The 20,469-nt window shown below is 49.8% G+C and overlaps 1 protein-coding gene across 8 annotated transcripts in view; it reads right to left on the bottom strand.

Annotated features, from left to right (window-relative positions):
- SH3BP4 (SH3 domain binding protein 4) overlaps positions 1-20,469 on the bottom strand; it is a 41,865-nt gene that overhangs the window by 4,847 nt on the left and 16,549 nt on the right. For 7 of the 8 annotated variants that reach the window (XR_007708441.1, XR_004777211.2, XR_004777212.2 and 4 more), the window contains exons 2-3: positions 12,966-13,178; positions 7,340-9,702 (exon numbers count right to left, since the gene is read on the bottom strand). Coding sequence is in view for 4 of the 8 variants with exons in the window: in XM_035537003.2 (XP_035392896.1) it covers positions 7,340-9,702; positions 12,966-13,083 (2,481 nt within the window). In the remaining 4 variants the exon portion in view is untranslated. Of the gene's footprint in view, positions 1-7,339; positions 9,703-12,965; positions 13,179-13,561; positions 13,646-20,469 lie in introns of those variants that run through there. The other variant, XM_035537005.2, reaches the window with a different exon arrangement.

Raw genomic sequence — 20,469 nt, 5'->3', positions numbered from 1 at the left:
ACCTGCTCAAGTGTTCCCACTGGAAACATCACCAACACCTCCACAGCAGCACAGGGAGGTTATTAGAGAAGTCATGGATCTGGGGAAAGCTCTCAGAGGTCCAAGCAGGACCTCCAAGCAATCCCCAGCTGCTTTAGCTCTGAAGAAGAGAGGTTAAATCCTCACATGCACCGGTTTTCACGGGGACAGTAACAAACAGCTGGGAGAAGATGGTAACATCTGAAACCACTCCAGCAATTTGCAAAGCAAATATATGTTGATTCCCTTATCTGTTTCCAGCTTACACAAAGCAAAGCTGGGCTTGAATCTAATTACCACTGTGGACCAGCATTTGCTTCTCCAGCAAAGTGCTTACACATTTCTTCTCCACAAAGTGCTAAGAGAAGTAATAAACCCTCTTGTTAAGCAAGTAAAATACATTTTAAAAAGAGCTTTTTTTTTTCAAATGGGCATAACCATTTAGATCTGATATCTGTGCCGCACTTGTAACCGCCTCTGCAGAGTGTCCTAGGTCCAGCTCCCCAGCAGTATTATCGTATCATGCAGCCAACAGATTCACGCCCCTTTCCGCTTGAAGAAGAGGATTCAGATGGTCCTAAAGAGGCACAGATTTAGGATTACTTAATCCATTGTGCCATTGTGTCCTGGGGTCTTCTCTCAGAGACTGCCCGTCAGCAGGTATGAACCATTAGAAATCAGATGAGACAGAAGCACCTTGTCCTCTGCGCTCCTCTGGTCACCTGCGGTGGAGTTCGCCGCTGCAGTTTTGCTGTAATCAGCTGGCCCTGGCCTGGGTGAGATGTATCCAGCAGATATTTTTCAGCCATAAAGTCCTTGGGAGAAACACACTCTGCTTCCCCATGGACACGGGAAAAGGCAGTAATGGCGGGGGAGAAAAAGGCAGAAGATGTGTTTTTTTCACTCATCTTCCCCAGGAACAGGAAGGGTATTCCCAAGGTTACCACAGAGCTGGTACCAAGGTGGTAAATCCTCCCTACAGATGTCTTTGAAGCCTGCAGACCCCTGCAAGCTGTCACCCCGCTTCCAAGGCAAGGCTGGACACAGAAACTGGCCAGACCCATTGAAATTTGTCTTTACAGGCAGCCCCATCACCAGCATGCAAACGTAGCAAACAGTATTTAGCAAACAGCAGGGCATGCAAAGGTGGCAGCGAGCCGCTCTCCTCTCGTGCTGGAGCCCAGGCAGGGAAGAGGCAGCAGGCCCCTGCAGGCACCCGAGCAGGCTGCCCAAAAAGCTGCTGGTTTTTGCACAGCTCGCATGGTAAAGCTGGGCAAGGCTCCTTGCTGCAGCACTTGGCGGCGGACAGCCAAAACAACAAGGCTTCTCGAAATGATGGGAGGAGAGGAGTGACGTGCTAGGAAATGGTAGACTCGAAGCCACAGCCTTGAAAGAGGCAAAGTTGCTCCCCTCAGCTCAGCACATTAACTCTGAAACCTACTGATAACCAGAGAAATGCCTTCTCCCTTTGCTGTGCCTCTGGAATTTCAGCTGGGAGGCTCGACCTGTAAATCACGAGCAGCGAGCGAGCTGGGGAAAACACGGGGCAGCGAGGAGAGGCAAGGGGAGATGGAGGGCTGCAGCCAGACAAACATATTTATGACAGGCAGGCACGGGGCTCTGCTGCAAGCCCTCGCTGCCCAGCCGGGATTAGCAGGGTTTACAGCAGGCTTAATCCTCCAGCAGGCGCTTTTGGGATTATGCTACCATTTCTTTCCATCCTCCTCCCTCGGCCTGAACAGACCTCCCCGGACAGCTGGACGGACACAGCTGGCTGTTCTTCTCGCTCCGTCCCCGTCTCCTCAGTACCCGGTGATGCTCCCTGCTGAGGCCTGACCTGGGCTGTGCTATTTTTTTCCACTGCTTTAAAGCTGTGCGTTGTTAGTGCTCACCAAGGCGTTTATTAACCTCGGAGAGGCCCCGAGCCTGCTCCACCAGCTGAGCGTGCGGTGTAGCAAAGGAGATGGTTTGATATTCAAATTCCAGTTCAAAGCAGAGGAGCCTATACTTAAAATGCATCCAGGGGAGGCTGAATTTGCATCCCGGCTCTGAAATGCAGAATCCCATTTCCAATCCTCTAATCACGGCAAACAGCATCTAAGCAAACTGGCAGCAGGGAGCCCCGAGGGGGTTTCAGCACAAAAGCTGAGGAAGGAGCTACGGAGTGGTGGCTCTCCTTGGTTGAAAATATAAGTGTGTTTCCTGTGTGCCCCTTTCTGCTCCCCCAATTTCATTTATTCTTATGGAGAAAAAAAAAAAAAAAAAGTAAAACCAGCCCTAAAGACTGACTGCAGATGCATCGGGGACACTCGTCAGAGCACACTTCACGGTCGCTCCTGCCCCCAACCCCGTGAGCACCCAGCCCTGCTCTCACCCACAAACTCAGTCCCCAGCACGTGGCTCCAGAGGAGCCATGGGGACTGTGGGCGCATTGTTTCCTTCCCCCTCTTTGGCCAAACTGAGGGTAAAAACCTTTCTCCTTTGCCCCAGAAGTGGGAAGTATCACCGAGTTCACTCATGCCTGCCAAGTGCAGTGCAAACCCCAGAAGGAAGCAGTGATGGAAATGGAGTTTTTAAATTAGTTTATGATTTTTTAAACAGCATTTAAATTAGAAAGCACCCTGGAGGGTCCAAGTGTTATCACACATTAATCACTGCCTGAAACGGCTGGAAGGTATCTGGCAGGGGAAGCGTAGATGTGGTTACAGCAAGCAGTAATATTTAGTGTCCCATTAACCACCACGGGAACGTGCAATGGGGCCGGAACAGGGCTGACGGGAGATGCCTGGGGAGGGGGCACCAGCAGCAGGGCCACGTCGCATAGCCCCAGGCCAGGTCGGATTTTTGGCCTGAGGGAGCTAACTCTGCACTGGTGCCCCTCTAAATAACCCTGACTTCAGGCATTAAACATCCCTTACATTTAGTTGCACCACGGGTGCAACTGCAGGAGACTTTTTTTGCAAGAGCAAAATTGCACAGGAGCAAGAACGGAGACAGCAGTGATCAGGCACAGGGCTCCGAAACTCTGAGGAACAGGAAGGCACTAACAACCTCCTGCCAACCCCAGCAAATAAAAGTGGGTTGTCGTGTTCTGTCTGCAGAGCGAGGAACCTGCAGGAAAGTCACAGCCAGCACCTGTGCCGCTTCTCTCCTGTAACCTTGCTCTGGGCAGCCTGCTTGGCATGGCCTCGGTGAAAGCATGTTCCCTGCCAGCTATGTTTGAGGGAACACTTTTCTTTTGTTCTGCACACATCACCTGGGCCAGACACTGAAATAAAAAAGAAGTAATTAGAGCATCTTTTTCTTTTTTTTTATTGTCTGATGGAGGAAGGTAACTCCCTGGGGAAGGAGGAGCAGAGCACTGCAGCTGGAAGGCATTGGTAGCATTTCTGCAGCTTTTTATTACTTGTTAGGGGTGCAGGGCAATATTTATAACTTTTGTGTATGAAAAGCAGGTTTTGCTGGAGTCTTGCAAGCTGTTCCTCCTCCTGTGCTGTTTCTGTAGGAGAAGCCACGTCCTACAGAAACATCCCCATCAATTTCACTACGGCACCAGGTAAGTTCCCTTGAAGGCAGAAGAAAGGTAGGAAAGAAAAAGAAGAAAAGAAAAGAGAAAGGCAGGAAGGTGGTTTTACCTCGGACCCACATGCTTGCAAGGACTACCACCAGCCAGCAGATTGCTGCAGGACGCAGGAGCAACGGGGTCCCAACGTGAGCAACCCTGGGCTGGCAGGCTGCACCAGGACGAGAAACCAGCTTCATCCCTTCATTGCTTCTTGGTAGAAAAGTGGCAGCGTGCACACAGCTGCGGTCACAACAAATACAGAGAACAAAATGGGGGGGAAACATCTTTGTCCTGTGTAAACTTTAAAAGTAGTCTGGAGAAGAAAAAGCTCACAGGTTCTGCAGCTCTCTGCTAACATGCCTACTGGCATTTTTAAAAGACCAGTGCTTTTCCTCAAAAGAAGCATTTATTGGAAAGGGTGATAAAAGTGACAGCGTATCAAAAACCCAGAGGGAAGGAAATGCTGGATCTCACCACAGATTTAACTCCAGCTCCAAGGACCAAGCAGTGCACTCACTGCACGGCAAGTCAGGTCAAGTTTCTCAAATGAAACCTGGCATGGCTCTCTGCGGCAGCCTGAGTGCATTTGATCACGCTGTGGTATGTGACTGAATGTTTTCAAAACCACCCAAAGCCTTTTCCTGAAACCTGTGAATTTTCTGGGACTCCAAAAGGTTGGAAACACGGAGTTAGCACCTGCCTGCTGGGCTGCTGTCACTGACCACAGGGATGCTTCTGGTGTGTGTGGGAGAAGCACATCACCATAAAGCTTTTCCGTGGAGAGGGGAGGGAACGCAGGTCTCTTCTCATCAGTAGCAGCCAGGTCTGGCAGCCCAGGTTATTTGCTTGTCTCTAAGCCCAGAGATGTTTTTGGAGATAGTACCTGCTCCCTGTTGGGGCACGGCTTGGAAACAAGGCTTACCGAGGAGTACAACAAGCACCTGAAACCGGAGCACAGCTCAAGCATCCCTGCTGCTCCGGGCAGGGAACGCTGTCTGTAGTGGGCAATGAAGGACACACCACAACCCTGATCCCACTGAGCACCTGGCCCGGCCCTGTACAGCCTGTCTGAGCAGCAGCAGGCACAAGCTCAGAGAATTTTGCAGATTTGGGGCTTTGATTCCTACAGGCTTTGTTAGTGAGACGATCTGCGCACTGTCTGGTTTTGATGGGCAGAGAGGGAGGAAGGGAGAGGTAGGTTTCTCCTTCCAATGTGATGACTAACTTCTGAGCAATTCACTTACCCTCACTTACCTTCACACACTGCTGATTCTGCTAGATTAAAAAAATAAATGCAGATTATTTATTAACTAGTCCTCATGACAGGGCTTTTCCATGCTTGGCTACTGGTGTATGGCTTTGCCAGGGCAATTTTGTGTACTCAACACTGAAGTCAGATAAGGGTGCTTACCACTTCTCTCTTCACAGTCCCTTTGAGATGAGACAATCAACTCTAACATGAAATGGCCCGATCAGGTTTTAATCCAACCAGTTCTTGCCAGCAGACGCCAGAAAGCAAGTCCATTTGTTGCAAATAAAATGAGATTTAAACGCAGCAAAATACATTACTGCTCAGTTGTCATCCCCTGAAACATCTATTTCATTTCTTTTGTTTTTAAATCATGCTCACTGTTATTTCTTTGTAAGCTAAGGAAGTCTGACAGCAGCAAGGGGCTTAGAAGAAGCACAGCCTTCCATCAGGAAAAGGGCTCATCCTTTACCAACAGGCTCAGGCTTACAAAGATCTTGCACAGAATAGGAAATGGAGCCAATGTTCAGGATTAATCTCCATTCAGCCAAGGAAAATAAAACCTGCTCTGGGACTCTGCATGAGATGCATCCCTTTGGGAGCAGTATGTTTTCTGGCAGCTTATGGTCCTCCCCTTGAGTTAGTTGCTCTGTGAGCACCCAGAGAGCCTTATCTTTTTTCTTCATCTCCCCAATTAGGCTTGGCGAAGCTTTTCCATTACCTGCAGACTGTCTTTGACCCTTGGAGACAAAGGGAATAGATAAAAGAAATGCTGACATGTTTGCAAGCCAGTAAAGCAAACAGCACAAAGCCCAAGGAAGTACTCAGCAAGAGGAGCACACATTTCACCCCATCAGCCACGGAGGTGAACGATGAAAGGTGCAAAGCTTCCTTTGGAGGAACCCTGGGGCCAGGCAGCAGCCTCGGCTGGCACCTCCACCCACCCAGGCTGATCTACAGCCTGTCAGCCTTCAACTTGCCAGGCTCCTCTGGGGAGTGCAATGCGGCTTTTTAATATCCTCGCCCAAAATGAACGTGCGCAAAGAGAGCTCCAGTGATCAGTCTAATTGCCCTGTAACAAGCGTGAGTCACAGACTTTTGGAAATGATCTTCCCATTTTCCACAATGACACCAACACTCAGACAGAGCTTCTTATAAAGAGTTATTAATTGCCCTGTGCTGTTAGGCAGAGGAAGTACATCCACAACTCATCCGCCCTGAACTCCCCAGAAAAAATTTCCATGAGTAATGAAGGGATCCATGCTCATCATAATGCCTTACACCTAATGCTCAATCCTCACATTTCCCCATTCTTATTAAAGGGACGTTGGGATACGAAAGACTTCATTTAGCTGCAGCCCTCTTTACCCAGGTTGCCTACTCATAATTTCATTTTGCATGCTGCATGTTCCTGCCCTACTGCCTGTCCACATCATTGCCAAGCAAAGCTTTTGCTATTTCTTAATTAAATTGGCATTTTAAAACACATGATTCACTATAACTCAGTTATCTACTTCTCCAAGACAGACTGTTGAGACGTGAGAGCTGAAATCTCTTCTAGACACAAAGTCCTGCATTTTCTTTGGCCCACTTCCTACAAAACGCTAGAAGCTGTTATCATGAAGACGATTTCTCATAAGAGACTTTCTAACAGCATCCTAGAAATACTTGCAGATGGCACTTCCCCAAACTCCTGCAGAAGCTGTCAGGACAGAAGCAAGCCAGGCATTTTGGACGATTTGCAAACACGATCCACAGCTGCACATAAAGCACCCCAATACAGAAGAGCCCTTGGTTTAGCTGTTACTCACGGAGAGGAGAAGCAGACATAACCAGACATTGTTACAGAGTAATTTTAGGTTGTTTCATAAACATAAAGTCGTAGCACCCATTCTCAGAGCAGCCATAAAACCCCTCTCCGGCATGCTTTGATGAATTTGATCCGATATAAACACACACAGCCTGAGAGGTGGTTTGCCTACCACGCACCATACAAGAAAACTGTTTGTTTCTTGCCTTTTTCCAGTTTTCCATGCTCTCATCAGTGTTGCCATGAAAGTCAGGAGCTCATGCACAGACATCACTTTGCCAGCAGCTCTCGGGTAACTCCTTGACAGGCACATCTTTTAGCTATCACCAAAGGCTATGCAAATACCCAGAAGCAAGGCCCAGTGCCATGAAAGCACTGGATCAAAATCACCTTGATTTTGAGGGCCTTCAGATTAGCTACCTCCCAAAGCAAGTCTGTTTGCTTCCCTCACACTATATGTACATGCAGTTTCTCACCCAGTGCTTCCCTCATTTATAGCCACGATCCCATTAGCCTGTCAATGCATGTTACCACACGCCTGAATTCCCATCCGGCTATGCCGAGCAGCCTGCGGAGGACCTTTAAAATGCACTTCATTCTTCACAGACTGAATTAGGAAACCTGAGCTCCCACTCTCCCTAACCACTTGGACTGCGCCACGGAGAATTAAGATGCCCTTGGCAAACCTTGGACTCACCGTCATCAGCTCCTTCTGGAAAGATTTCCTGTCCTTGTTCTCTGTGTTGTTGCAGTCTTCCTTCAGCTTCTCCAGCACGGAGGCCACACGCTCTGGCTCGCTGTCCAGCTCTGCTCGGCAGAAAAACGTGAGTGGCAAGTTCAAATACCCCAGTGCATCGGCAAAGGACCGCCAGCTGCTGAGGTTCTCCATGAGCAGAGTCCTCACGGAGGCGTAGATGTAGGTCAGGAATTTGCAGGGCCTCAGGATTTGCTCGAGCAACAGGCTGGTGGTGAGATCAGGCCCAGAGAAGTAGCTGGGTTTGACCTTTCCAACCACCAGCACATTTTTGGTGTGCACAAGGCCTATTTTGCCCTGGTAGTAGCCAATATACCACTCTTTTGTCCACAGCTGCCCCTTCAGCCTGATCTTCTCCTCACTGAGGAGGGCTATGACATCTCCTTTCTTGTACTCCAGCAAATAGTGGTTCTTGCTTTGCCGCACCACTGTTTTCAGCAGCTTGCCATACTTCAAGCTCAGTACTGGCCTGTCCTGAAAAACTGGATACTTGGCAGTGGCAGCCAGAGGTGAAAGGATGATCTTTCCAACCTCATTCTTCTTAAGGAACCGCCTCTGCCCTGTCGGTTTGATGGCACTTTTAGGAGGTGGCTGTGGTGTCTGGACGCAGAACTGGGTCAAAATGGCATCCTTGTCGTCCTTGACCTGTATCCTTAGTGTGAAGTCTGAGAGCTCATTGGGGTCATGGGAGGCAATGGGGAAGATGAGGCGGCTGACCTTGCCCAGCTTCATCTGGAAGCCTCGCACAATTTTGGCTTGCTCACTAGCTTTCACCTCGTAGTTGGTCATGTTGGAGAACATGCAAAGCTTGAGGTCCTGAGGCCGGGACAGAGCAAACTGGTGCTTACCCCAGAGCTGCAGGGCAACCGGAGCTGGGCTGTGAGACTGTCTCGTGACCTCGTTCACTAGGAGAGTCTTGGGTGCACATTCATGCCCAAACACGGCCACAACTGTTTTAAAGGAAGGGTGAATATGTTTTGGGCCGTAGACACCAACCGTGATCTTCTTGCTGATGTAATCCCAAACAGTGTAAGGGTAGAGGATGTTCTGCCCTTGAGCTACAGCCGCAATGTACATGCAAGGCTCTAGATTCTCCAGCTGCACCTGTATCGTGTCCCCATATGAATAGCTCAGCTGCATGGGTGTGTATGGCCCCTCCTTCATGTCGCTCCGTAGGCACTGTAGTCCTACCAAACTCTTGCTCATGATGTCATTCTTGACCTCTGCTGACACCTTCATCTCCAGAATAATAAATGTTTTCACCTCCATGTTGCTGAGTTTGATCTGCAGGACTGGACTGATGGTGCTGCACTTGTCACTGTTCAGCTCCAGTGGTGGATCTAGCATAGCTTTCATGGAGATCTGTTGCGTTTCCCCAGGGCATACATGACCCTCTGGCACATGGATGCTGATGTTGGTGTCTGGAAGCTGAACAGCTCCACCAGAGCTGTCCAGTTTGCAGACAATGTTGGTCTCCACCGGTTGTGTCTGACCCCAGCCAGGATTTTGGCCAAGCAAATCCAAGTCGTGGCAAGACCGGGCCAGCTTCCTGTGGTTCAACCACGCGGTTCTAAAATCTTCCCGGCTCTGGAATTGCTCAGGGGTGGGAGACTTCAAACCGTTGAAGAAACCTGACGATGCTGGAGTATCTGACTTTGCTTGAAGAACAGACAGTTCAGACAAGCTGTAAGAGCGTTTACTTCTGAAGAAGGGATTGTCCCTTTTCACAGGCTGTTCCAGGTCCAGCCTGTTTGTGGATGGAAATTCATCAAAAATATTACCCATGCTGCTATTAGCGACCGAGCTAGAAACTGTTGAAGTAGGAGGCCCTGTGTCAAAGAGCAACAAGTCAACAGACATTTTAGAGTTGGGCTCTCTGTCTGAGCTGGTCAATGTTTGTAAATTCCCGTTCAGAAACGGGTTTGTCTGGACTCCGTTCAAGAAAGGGTTGTTATTGTTGGTTTTCAGAGAGTTTCTTTTCACGTCGGTCCATTCTCCAAGCAGGTCTAACTCCTTGACCCCCTCGTCAGGGCTCTCCAGTAGATTGTCTATCATCCCGCTGTCCGTTAAGGAAGAGTTGCGGTAGTTTACAGGCTGGACGTAGGAAGAAGGGATGTAACCCATTTCTGTAGTATTGTGAGCGTACCACCACTCACCTCCTGATGTGTCTAAGACGTAAAGATGGTCCCCCTTGGAGAACTTCAAAGTGGTAAAATTAGTTGGACAGTAATCTTTGATTGCTATTACTTCCTTCGCATTTCCAAAGGATGTGGGATTGTCAACCAGCAAGGCACTAGGAGAAGGCACTGCAAAATGAAGAAAAACAAAGCTGTAAGCAATCCACAAGAGTCACAAGGTACTTAAAATAATTTCTTTCAGGTAAGCAATCCGTGCTACTTTATGCAGTAAAGCCAAGGTAGTTTTATAGCATCTCAAACCTATGTTTGTTTTTTTTCCTCTAAAATTTTTAAACAAGACTTTTCCCTTTACTATTTCTGATAAATTCATGCTGCAGAAAAGAATGCCTTCCCCAGAGTGATGGGCATCAACACTGCTGGAAAGAGCAGCAGGAGTTGAGATAGGAAAAACAGCAATTTGTTACCCTCCTGTGGAAGCAAGGCCTGGGCAGAGAAAGCAGGTCTCCCAGTGCAGTCAAGTGTCTCAGCAACAAGCCTCCCCCTTGATTCAGGACCTCATTCAGCTGCTTCTAGAAGAGACAGCCTCTAAATTCACGGATGAATGATGCACGAAAAGGTGTGTTGGAGGGAGTTTCAAGGAAGTCACAGCCCCTTCTTATCAGCTATCTCTTTTGCCTAGCACGTCCAGATCTAAGCTCCTGAGGGTGCATGCTACTATAGCAGGCACCCCACTAAATTTTCACATTTAAAACAACAGAAGTTAATTTCGAAAGGAGTTCTCAATGATGTGCTGCATGGAAAGAATTTACATGATCCTTCACAACCACTATCCTACAAATTTGGTCAGTGGTATCCCAATGTCTTTGGCCACCAGCTCTGTAGCACTGCCATTTTTCATTCTCCATGCAAATAGTTAACAATGCTGCTGAAGGTGAATGCCTCTTCTACAAACAGATTACATGATAACTCAGGGTAATGTTCACAGGCTAGAAATGTTCTCACTCTTCCACAACCCCTCTGCTGAGTGTGTGAAATACCTTATGTTTCAGGGTAAGAAACAACCAAGGGTACCCACTAAGAGCACATCATGGTCCTCCTTTTTCATGTCACACCACCCAAAAAATCAGCACCTCACTCCTCATACATAGCATTTATATTTCAAAGCTCCTCAACAAAACAACTCCTTTTCCAAACAAAGTCATGTTATTCGAACCAGCAGAAACAAACACAGTATTGACCTCCCACAGCACTGGCACAGACCGAGCAGCATCTCCAATCTCCCTTTCAGCAATGTTGAGCAGCAGGTCCGGCTGCAAGTTGTTTTGCTAGTATTATCTGATCCCAATTGCAAACAAAACAGTTCAATTAACACTACGCATGTTCACATTGTCACTGTATTTATTGGTTTTGCTCTCACATTTAGGACATACTTCTGCTAAGAATCACAAGAAATAAGCTGGAGATAATGTTATATCAGTATTCAAATGTCCATTATCTTGCGAGACAGACCTGAAAAAAAAACAATACCAAGGGGGAGAGAGGGAAAAGAGCTGGATTTTCTCAAATACAGAGCAGCAAGAGAACTGGGAAACCATCTGCTACAATAGGCTTGAGAGCTCTCTGGAGGGAAAAGGGGGATTTACGAAAGACAGGAAGCCCCTAAAATCCCAGAGACAAAGTGACAGCAGAACAGACTGCTCATCCCTCCGGGCACTAACGGCAGGCAAGCAGCACTTCTTGGACAAAAACTACAAGAAAAGGGAAAACACAGAATGTCAGAATGCCTGACAGCCCTACATAAAACACGTAAATCAAAAAAATACTCGGTACAGCCATGGCACAATTCACAATACCACTACTGAAATACACAGCAACTGAGGAGCAAAGAACAGTGTTTAGCTATAAGGACTCTAGGACTCAGATATTGGAAAAAGAACAGTTTGTACAAACTAAACAATTCATCATTAACTCACTTCCCCCGCCCAACCTCTGCCAGCAGGTAAGGAAAGTTGTGAGGACATTTATTCAGTGTAAAACTATATATAAACTCTGCACTGAAACTATTTTGCCACCCTGGCAGGAAGCGGCTGTCAATTTAGCTCTGTAGCCCAAGCTGTTTGCTGGAGAGAAGCATGGTGCAGGGCTACCTGCAGTTGCTCCCCAGGGATGCTTCTGGTCCCGTGGCCAGCCCACATGGTGCCATGGCTAAAAGCAACGTGTTGCTAGAAAGCAGCATCTCTCCTTGGTGCTTTGAAGAGGCTTCCCAGCTTGGGCCACTTAATCTTGCCAAGACCATGTTGTTTGAAGTGGTGATGCAAAGCCAAGCCCCAGGACTTGAAGACATCCACGAGACCTCATCAGAAAGCCCCAGTAAGGGGTTTAATAACTGAGCTTTTAAATAGCTGCGGTGAAGAGCAGCCAGACCTCCAAACAGGAAAAGCCTGTGATTTCAGCTACCCCTGCTTAGGGCCACGCTCTGGCTGCTGAAGGGCTATGAAGCCATGGAGATAGATGCAGTTTCACTTCTGGTGAAACCACCCGCATCCACAGAGCTGCCGGGAACACGCTTCCAAACACTTCTTGAACTGCGGCAGCTCGGTGCCGTGACCATGTCCCTGGGGAGCGTGTTCAGTGCCTGACCACCTTCTGGGTGCAGAACCTTTCCCTAACACCCAGCCTGACCCTCCCCGTCCCAGCTCCATGCCGTTCCCTCATGAGGGAGCTGCAGGCCGCCATGAGGCCTCCCCTCAGCCTGCTCTGCTTGGGGCTGAACAAACCAAGGGACCTCAGCCACTCCTCATACGTCTTGCCTTCTAGACCCTTCCCCATCTTTGTATCCCTCCTTTGGACACTCTCCAATAGTTTTATGTTCTTTTTATACTATAATGCCCCAAACTGCACACAGTGCTCAAGGGGAGGCCGCACCAGTGCAGAGCGGAGCGGGACAATCACTTCCGTCATGAGAATGAGTAATGACTAAAAGGATGTGAGTAATTCCTATTTTTGCATTAAAAACAAACTAACGCAAAAGCATTTGATGTTCTGGTCTCTTCTTGTCCCTTGTGAAAAAATAATCACTTTTCTGCATGTTTATTTTTAAAGACCCTCAGCACATACTAACTTCTACCTCCACCTGGAGTTACTTCTTGGGATCCATTTATAATGAGGAAACAGTAATTTCTCTCTCATTTGAATGGAACTATTAGGCTGGGTAAGGTAAATAAAGTAAAAAAAAAGTGACAAAAGGAAACAAAAGGATTATTCAAACAATCTGTTCTGGGGAAGGGAAAACAACCCCGTGCAATTGTCTTGTCACTGGCTCTGTCTGGTGAAGCCATTTCTTCTCCTGCATGTGACAAGGTGGCACTGGGTCAATATGTGTCCCGTCCCAGGGGGGCTGTGACCCCTGCTGGCCCACTGGGCCCCCGCACCTTTCACGTCGCACAGGCTGCTTTCTGAGAAGCCGTCGCTGAGGTCAATGAGCGTCCCCTCCGACTTGCACCGTGGCAGGGCACTGGAGTTGGCTGCCCGGATCCTCTGCGCCGCCATCTCGAGCCCACTGAGACACCCAGGGCTGGGGACTGCTAGGTGGTCATGGCCTCTCTGCAGAACCCAGTGTTACCACAGCACCCTGGGGAACCAGCCTGCAGACAAAAACAAAGCCCAGCACGTTAGCAAAGCCGCCAGCTCTCAACACGACACCCACACGACGCACCTTGAATGATGTGAGCTTAACACGTGCCACAGCTTCAGCCTCAAGCTGACTCAGGGCAGCTGCATCCTCCCTTTTCCATTTGCTTATCAAAAAAGCACTCCAGGGAAAAAGCCATCATCTCTCCACACCTGCAAGCCAACCCTACAGTGCTGATTCAGGAGAACTTCCTCAGATCAGAGAATCACAGAATGATTAAGGTTGGAAGGGACCTCTGGAGGACATATGGTCCAACCCCCCTGCTGAAGCAGCTTGTTCAGGACCATGTCCAGGGTCATATTGTCATATTCTCCTTAAAGCATCAGGAACGATTACCTCGGTACTCCTAATAAGCAAGGTGCTGCCTACAAATCACCAAGGACTCTGGATACTCTGGATAGCAAGGACAGCCTGGCCTCGCATTACACAGCTGCTCGCCACGACCCTGTACAAACCAGCCTCTGCTTTAAGAAGCTGCTCCCAAGGTGCCAGCAGCACGACAGATCTCACAGGCATTGGACAGTCTGTGCACACCCCTTTGCAGCCGTTCTCCCAGACCTCACCAATGGGACTGTCCAGAGACACAACCAGGCTGGGACAGCACCCACAAATGCAGACCTCTTCCTCTGCCACAAAGCCTGTTCTCCTCCAGCACCTGGCTTCACACTGCCCTCCTCTTCCCTGATCTCTTACCCTTTCCCCATTTCACTTACAACTATCAGACCCAAAGTGTAAATGGATTTCAGGGTGCTTAGAGCGAATACAGAAAGCACCTTGTCCTGCAAACAGCACAAGGCTGCCACAGGGGATTCCCTTAAAAAGTCACCACAGGACCCAAGCAACAAGACGATGACAAGAAGGCTGTGGGTGAGGTCTCAGGCAGCTTCTTTGAAAGCTGTGCTCTCCAGCAGGGCAGCATAGGACAAGAAACACCAGCTGCCAAGCCATCACATCCAGCTCTGGGGCCATGCCCCAATCCAGCCCACACCACTGGCATCGCAGCTGGCCACGCGGAGGAGGTAATGAGGTGGCATTTCTACCCTCCCGCCTGACTTGCTCAAGCTTGTGGAGCTGGTGGCTTATTAGAGTCACTCTCCTAAATCACCTCAAAACCACATCCCCGTGTGCTGGCTCTGGTATCCCATAGATGCTAGCGGAACTTGAGCAGCAGAGGATGAGGCTAAGCCTTCCTCTCCCTTGGCTTCTTGCAGAGTTTCCAGGCTGGTAAGTGGGTACTTGCCAGAGATGTTTACTGCCATGGGATTTGGGGATTAACCCACGTGGCAGGGTGGTGGCAGAAAGGTCCAGTAGCTGCTTTCTTTTTTTTCCAGAAACACTTGCAAAAATACTCTACAGGGTTAAACATTGTGGAAGAACAGATACATCGCTGCACTAGAGCCAAGGGAAAAATTAACCCATTTCCTGCTGCCTGCAGAACACGCTGGTCCTTTGACCACAAACACAGTGGCTGATGCAAGCACTGGCAATACCTCCTCTGGTGTCACCAGGTCTGCTCTGGAGCTTGGAGGGTGGCCAGAAAGGCCAGGAGCACGCGGGCGAGCAGGCAGGCTCTGCTGGCTGACAGCACCGCTGCAGCACAGAGCCCGAGCCACGCTTTGCTCTCTCAGGTTTGCACCAGGGAGAAGGTACATGCTCCAGCACCAGCCTGGCAAACCCCACCATCCAGGTCAGACCCCCAGCAGACATGCCAGCCTGGCTACAGAGCACCACCAGCTCTGAACATAAAGCCCTCTGCAATCAAAAGCTATATACAAATCCAAATTCCCTGCTCGAGCTCAGCAACCCAAAGGGCTTTTAATCCCCTCCTAACATTGTTCTCCCTTCCTCCCCGCCCCATACAAGTTTTTCCCTTGCTTGAAAACCAGATCAAGCGGAAAATAACTCCCAAACCCAAATTCCTCAGACGGTAGAGCTCTGCTGGGAATATGGAGATAAAGGAAACATAAAGACAAGCAACTGCCGGGGCTGCAGCTGGCTGCTATTACACCAGTGGGTCTCCGCAGGCAGGGTGAGGAGGAGAAGCAAGCCCGGAAGGATTCAGTGCCCTTTTCTGGAATGCAGAAAGAGGAAATTTGCATCCCAGGCGGGAGAGTCTGAGCAGGAGATACTCCAGCCTGCTTGAGACACTTCAGAAGCCATCCCGGGGCTGGTATGCCAGGAATGCAGTTGGGGTAAGGATGCAGGAGGCTTCAGACGGAAAGGAAAGAGAGAACTTTTGTAGAAACACTTTTCCCTTGGAGAAGACAGTTGTTTTGGGTCCTGCTGGAACACTCTGGAGGGAGAGGGGTTTGCACACGCTGGGTTCTGCCCCTGGCAAACCATGCAGAAACTTGGTAGGGTCTTGTAGGGGTTCTGCTGCTGGGCTGGAGGGTTAAAGCCCTCCACAGCTCCACACAGGCACAAACTCCAGCTCTAGATGTGCAGCATTATTGTCACAGGAACACCTAAAGTGGTGAACTTTTCCCAGTTTCAGCAATTCTTGCACACAATCCTCTTAAAAGCAAACAAAAAAAACTAGACTAAACAAATACTTTGACAGCCCAAAGGTTACCCCTGTGTGGTGAGCACTGCATGAAGGCTTCTTGAGCAAGAAAGAAACCAGTCATAGATAAGTGGCTTTCCTGAGAACCAAAGTGCAAGCCATGAATACATTTTCAAATACCTGCTTGGTAGTCCAGTGCCAAATATTTTTACTATCAGTAATCACGGCTGTGAACTGACAAATCTCAGACATACCCACAAGCCTCGTAGTGCCTGGAATGTGCAGGGATGCTCCCCCTCCCACTCTTCCCTTAACTGCTACATGGGAAGCTTTATGCTAAAGGTCTGTGACAGATGTGATCGTGCGGAGAAACAGCTGGGAAAATAAGCCCTACATGCATCCCAAATCTCAAAAGACAGCAAGAATGTACATTAAAAATGACTGATTATGAAAAACCATTTCCTCTCCCTAATGCAGGATCTTGTTCTGGATGTAGCAATGCTACCACGTGCACAGAAGGATGTGGGTGCACCCACCCCACTGCAATTTTTAGGGAAAATTTTTAGGGGAACTGGGTGGGGAGAGCTGTGTTTTGGAGCTGACAGTCCCAGGGGAGGAACAGGGCTGATTCTGAATGCAGAGCAGGGACATAACAAATCAGCAAGAATAAGACTGCTTCTTCAAACCTGGACTATGTGAGAATAAAAGGGGACAGTCGGGTGCTGGGTTGCCGTGGCAGGAATGGTTTAGAAGTCACTTCTATAGCCATGGCTGAGACAATGGTCTGCAAACTCCTCTGAAAGCACCTTAAATATAGAATAGGAAAAAAAAAACACAGTTCCATCTGTTCTCCCACAGCAATAAACAGCATCCTTAATGAGTGGAGGAAAGGAAACGGGGGGCGAGTTAGTGAAGACCTTTTCCCCCCGTGTATATCCCTGTCTGGCAGCACACGGGGATGAGGCGAGGAGCCCAGTGCAACCACTTTGCCCTGTGCAAGTGAGGAAGATGACGATATCTCAACACACAACCAGCTCCAAAGCACCTGCATCCACTTTTCATGCCAGTTTGCTCCTCCCAGAAGCGAAAGGCAAAAAATCCAATCTACCAGCTGCATGCCCCCCTCTGACACCAAGCACAGGGCCACCTCCACTAAGACTCCCCCATTTTATTCTTTCCCAAATCCTAAATGGGCTCGGGGGGTTACAGGTTGGGCAAAGCTTTAGAGAAGCACCACCAAGCACGCTCCCACAGCTGCTGGCTGGCACCACGCTCCTTCTCACTGTCTTTCCAGGGCACAGAAGCACCAAGGATTGCATTGCTCCTGGACAGGAACAGCGTGGCACCCAAACTCCCAACCACCAGCACGAAAACGAGTTTGCTTTCTCCGTGCACGGCTCCTTGTGCTGACATCCTACGGGGTGACAGCAGCTGTTGTCTCCTCCCCACCCTGCCTGCTGGATTTCTGCGCCCGGGGGACATCACGAGCCTCTGGACTCACATCCTGTGACTCACCCCTAAGAGAATGAACACAGCGATTTGCAACAGGGACTCGCAGAGCAGACTCAGCTTTGCATTAGCCTGGGCTACAAATAAGTTTTGTTTGGTGGGGACAACACCCAGACGGTGGGGACGTGGGGGCTCTCCTGGTGAGCGGGATGAGGAGCAGCATCGAGACCCCGGTGGCAGCGGGGGACCAGGACGGAGCCGCCGCTCCCTGCAGCGGATGCTGCTCCTCGTCGGGAGGGGTGGCTTAGCCCGGAAACCAAGCCCCAGCCCAGCCTGCTCCTGCTCCTCAGTGCTCCCTTCTCTGCTTTTCGTCCACCCCACAGACTCCGGTGCCCACCATCCTGCCCAGCCCGGCCTGATGGTGGCACGATGGGGACAGCAGCAGCAAGCTCCATACTCCCCCCCTGTTATAGCCCCGTCGGTCACCCCAAGCCAATACTGGTGGGATTAAAGTACACGTCCACCTCTGGCGGTTATTTCTACAGCGGTTATTTCTACCATCAGCTGAGCCTCCCCTGCTCGGCACCTCTGTTTAAGCCTTATTCTCATGCTGGATTGACAAAGAGGCCCGTATCTTATCTAGGGAATTTAATCACCGCTGAACTACAAATCAAAGATGTAGCACAGGCATCCCAGCCAGGCTAAACTGGATTAGTGCGGAAAAGCAATTTCAGGAAAAATACTCATCGGCGGTCTAATCCCCACGTCTGCAGGCAAAGAAATACAATAAAAGCTTGGAAGCACATAGAAGCAAAATCCTTGAGGGCAGGTAGCAGGATTTGCTCCCTGCCCAGGGGTGGCTTCCTGGGAGCATCCCCAGGCATGGGGCAAAACGCACAAGCCCAGGGAGCTGCCCACCAGTGCTGGTGACCACAGCAAATGTCCAGAGCAGTGTACGGGGAAAACCTGAGCCCCTGCAGGGTGAGCAGCACCTCTGTGCTCGGCTCCGTCACGTGCTGCGAACTGAGAGAGCTGACTTTGGTCACTTCTGTCCTTGTCAACCCTCTCCCATGGCACAGGGGGACAAGTGAGCCGTGAGAGGCCCCTCCTCGACCTCTCACACCAGCTGCATGAAAATACCCTTGCTTACCAGCCCGTTTCACCTGTCCCAAGGCTCTGGGGCTGCGAATCCCACTGGCACCAGCCCTTCTCTGACAAGCACCCGCTGCAACCAGGGGTAGGTGGGAGAGGACTGCAAGGAGCCTGAGCTCATCCGAGAGCCGGCAATGGAAATCCCCCAACTGCTGAGAATTTTTGCTGATAAGAGGGAGGGCTCGTGGGGCTGCCCGGTACCAAGCACGGGGCTGGAGATGAAGCCAGGACCTTCCACGTGCAACCAAACGAAGGGCAGCAGGCGTGGTGCTCGCTGCCAAAGGGTGGTGGGGAGGATGCTGCACGTCCCCGGCCAACCTGCTCCTCCCAGCAGCTTGGCCAAACCCGGGATCTGCTCGCAGCACACACTCACACCCATGGGGAACAGCAGGAAAAGGAGCCACGGTGACACAAGGCAGCCAGCTATTCCTGCACAAACTGCCGTGCTCACAGGCATGTTCTTCCCGGGTAATAATAAAAAGCCCACCAAATCCTTCAGGGGAAAAAGTTCAAGGGGAATACTCCCCCTCTGGCTGCACAGACCCTTTAGCCAGAGGCACCTTCCAGGCTGGGTGAACCTCTCACTTAACAGCCCGTGAGCTACCGGTCAAATCAGGGCTGCACCTTGCCACGGACTGAAAGGTAGAAAGAGAAGAAAGAGCTTGTAATCAATCGCTCATCATCCTCCTCCAGCTTCCCACACCAAAGCCAAGACCAACCCCAGTCACTTGCTGCTAATTATTTTTCATTTACCTTTTATTTACGAAAGTCAAGATCCCCTAGCTCTCCTGAAAAAACAACAAAACAGAACAAAACTAATATAACAGAAGTGGTTTTGGAAGTTTTAAAACATAGTCAGCATTATTTAAATACAAGTGAATTTAACTTTTTGTAGCTAGAAATTCACTTTCCACAGCTACCCATGGAGCACATTCATCCTAGACAATAAATTCACTGAAAATGTTGCTTCTGTCACTGCTACTATACTTTATGTGACTCAAGACCATGGAGACGGGCACAGCAGAGACTCCTTCCAGAAACCCAGGCTGTTATGTGCACGGGGGACACCCCAAGACCTGGAAGAGCCAACGAGCATCTGCTCAGACAGCGCCAGCTGACGTGTCTGAGAAAGCATGCCGGAATTACACTCAGGAGCTGAGGCCAGGCTGAGCCAGATCTCCTGAGCCTGTCTGACTCTCCAAAGCAGAGAAAACCCACTAAATACATCCCCACACACTGCCAGGACAGTGCAGACCTCCCCCTGGTGCCACCACCACGGTAGCGGGGTCTTGCAGCTAGCACGCTGCAGTGTGAATCCCGGCTTCTTGCGTGCTGCTGACCTTGGGAAGACGGAGTCCTGGGGACAAAGCATCTCGCCCCCTGCCATCCTGGCCTCTTCTGTAAGGTACTTTGAGCCTTGCTGGTAAGGAAGAGCTGCCTGCTATTGTTTTTTCTCTAGAAGCCTGGCCCAAGCATCTCGGGCCACATACCCTGGTGATTTCCAAGTTTGTCACCTTTCTGTTATCTCCTCCTCCTACTTTACCACTTATGTTTGCAAAGCCAATGCTTTCATCTTTCCAAAAAAAAACCCCAACCAAAGATAAAACGCTCCTTAAGACAACACAAAACACAAGCTCTTTGTACCAGAAAGAACATGTTTGTGTGAACTCACGTACGCCCCGGAACAACTCCTGGGAGACGTGAGAGAAGAAAACGTGTTATTTTAGCAAACGAGAAGGGACTTGCAGAAACACGGGGACCTTCAGTCCCTCCCACAGTGCCCTCATCTCCCATGGGTTTGCTTCAGGTCCCACCCCGGGAGGCTGCGTGCAACATGGCACAAACCCTGCCAAGCCCCAGCAAAGAGGCTGTGGATTGCCTCTGGTGTTCAAGTCCAGAAATAAGAAACTGGAACATTCAGAAAGAAAAAAAATATATATATATAGTTATCTGTGCCCACCCTGCTGATCGTGCTGGAGTCCCACTTTGTGTGCCGAGCAGCAGGGGCTCGATGCTGGCAGCTGGCAGCGGTGCTGGCCAGGGAGCACAGCCCGTGCCAAGTGCTATGGAAAAATCCAGCCTGCAAGGACGGGACGGCAGGGAAAATGCCAAGTGTCTCAGCTTGAGGTACACCCGCTCA

Source organism: Cygnus atratus, chromosome 6 (assembly GCF_013377495.2).
Source record: "Cygnus atratus isolate AKBS03 ecotype Queensland, Australia chromosome 6, CAtr_DNAZoo_HiC_assembly, whole genome shotgun sequence".
NCBI lineage: Eukaryota > Metazoa > Chordata > Aves > Anseriformes > Anatidae > Cygnus > Cygnus atratus.
The sequence above is the reverse complement of the archived record's forward strand: the minus strand, read 5'-3'. Positions and strand labels throughout refer to the sequence as shown.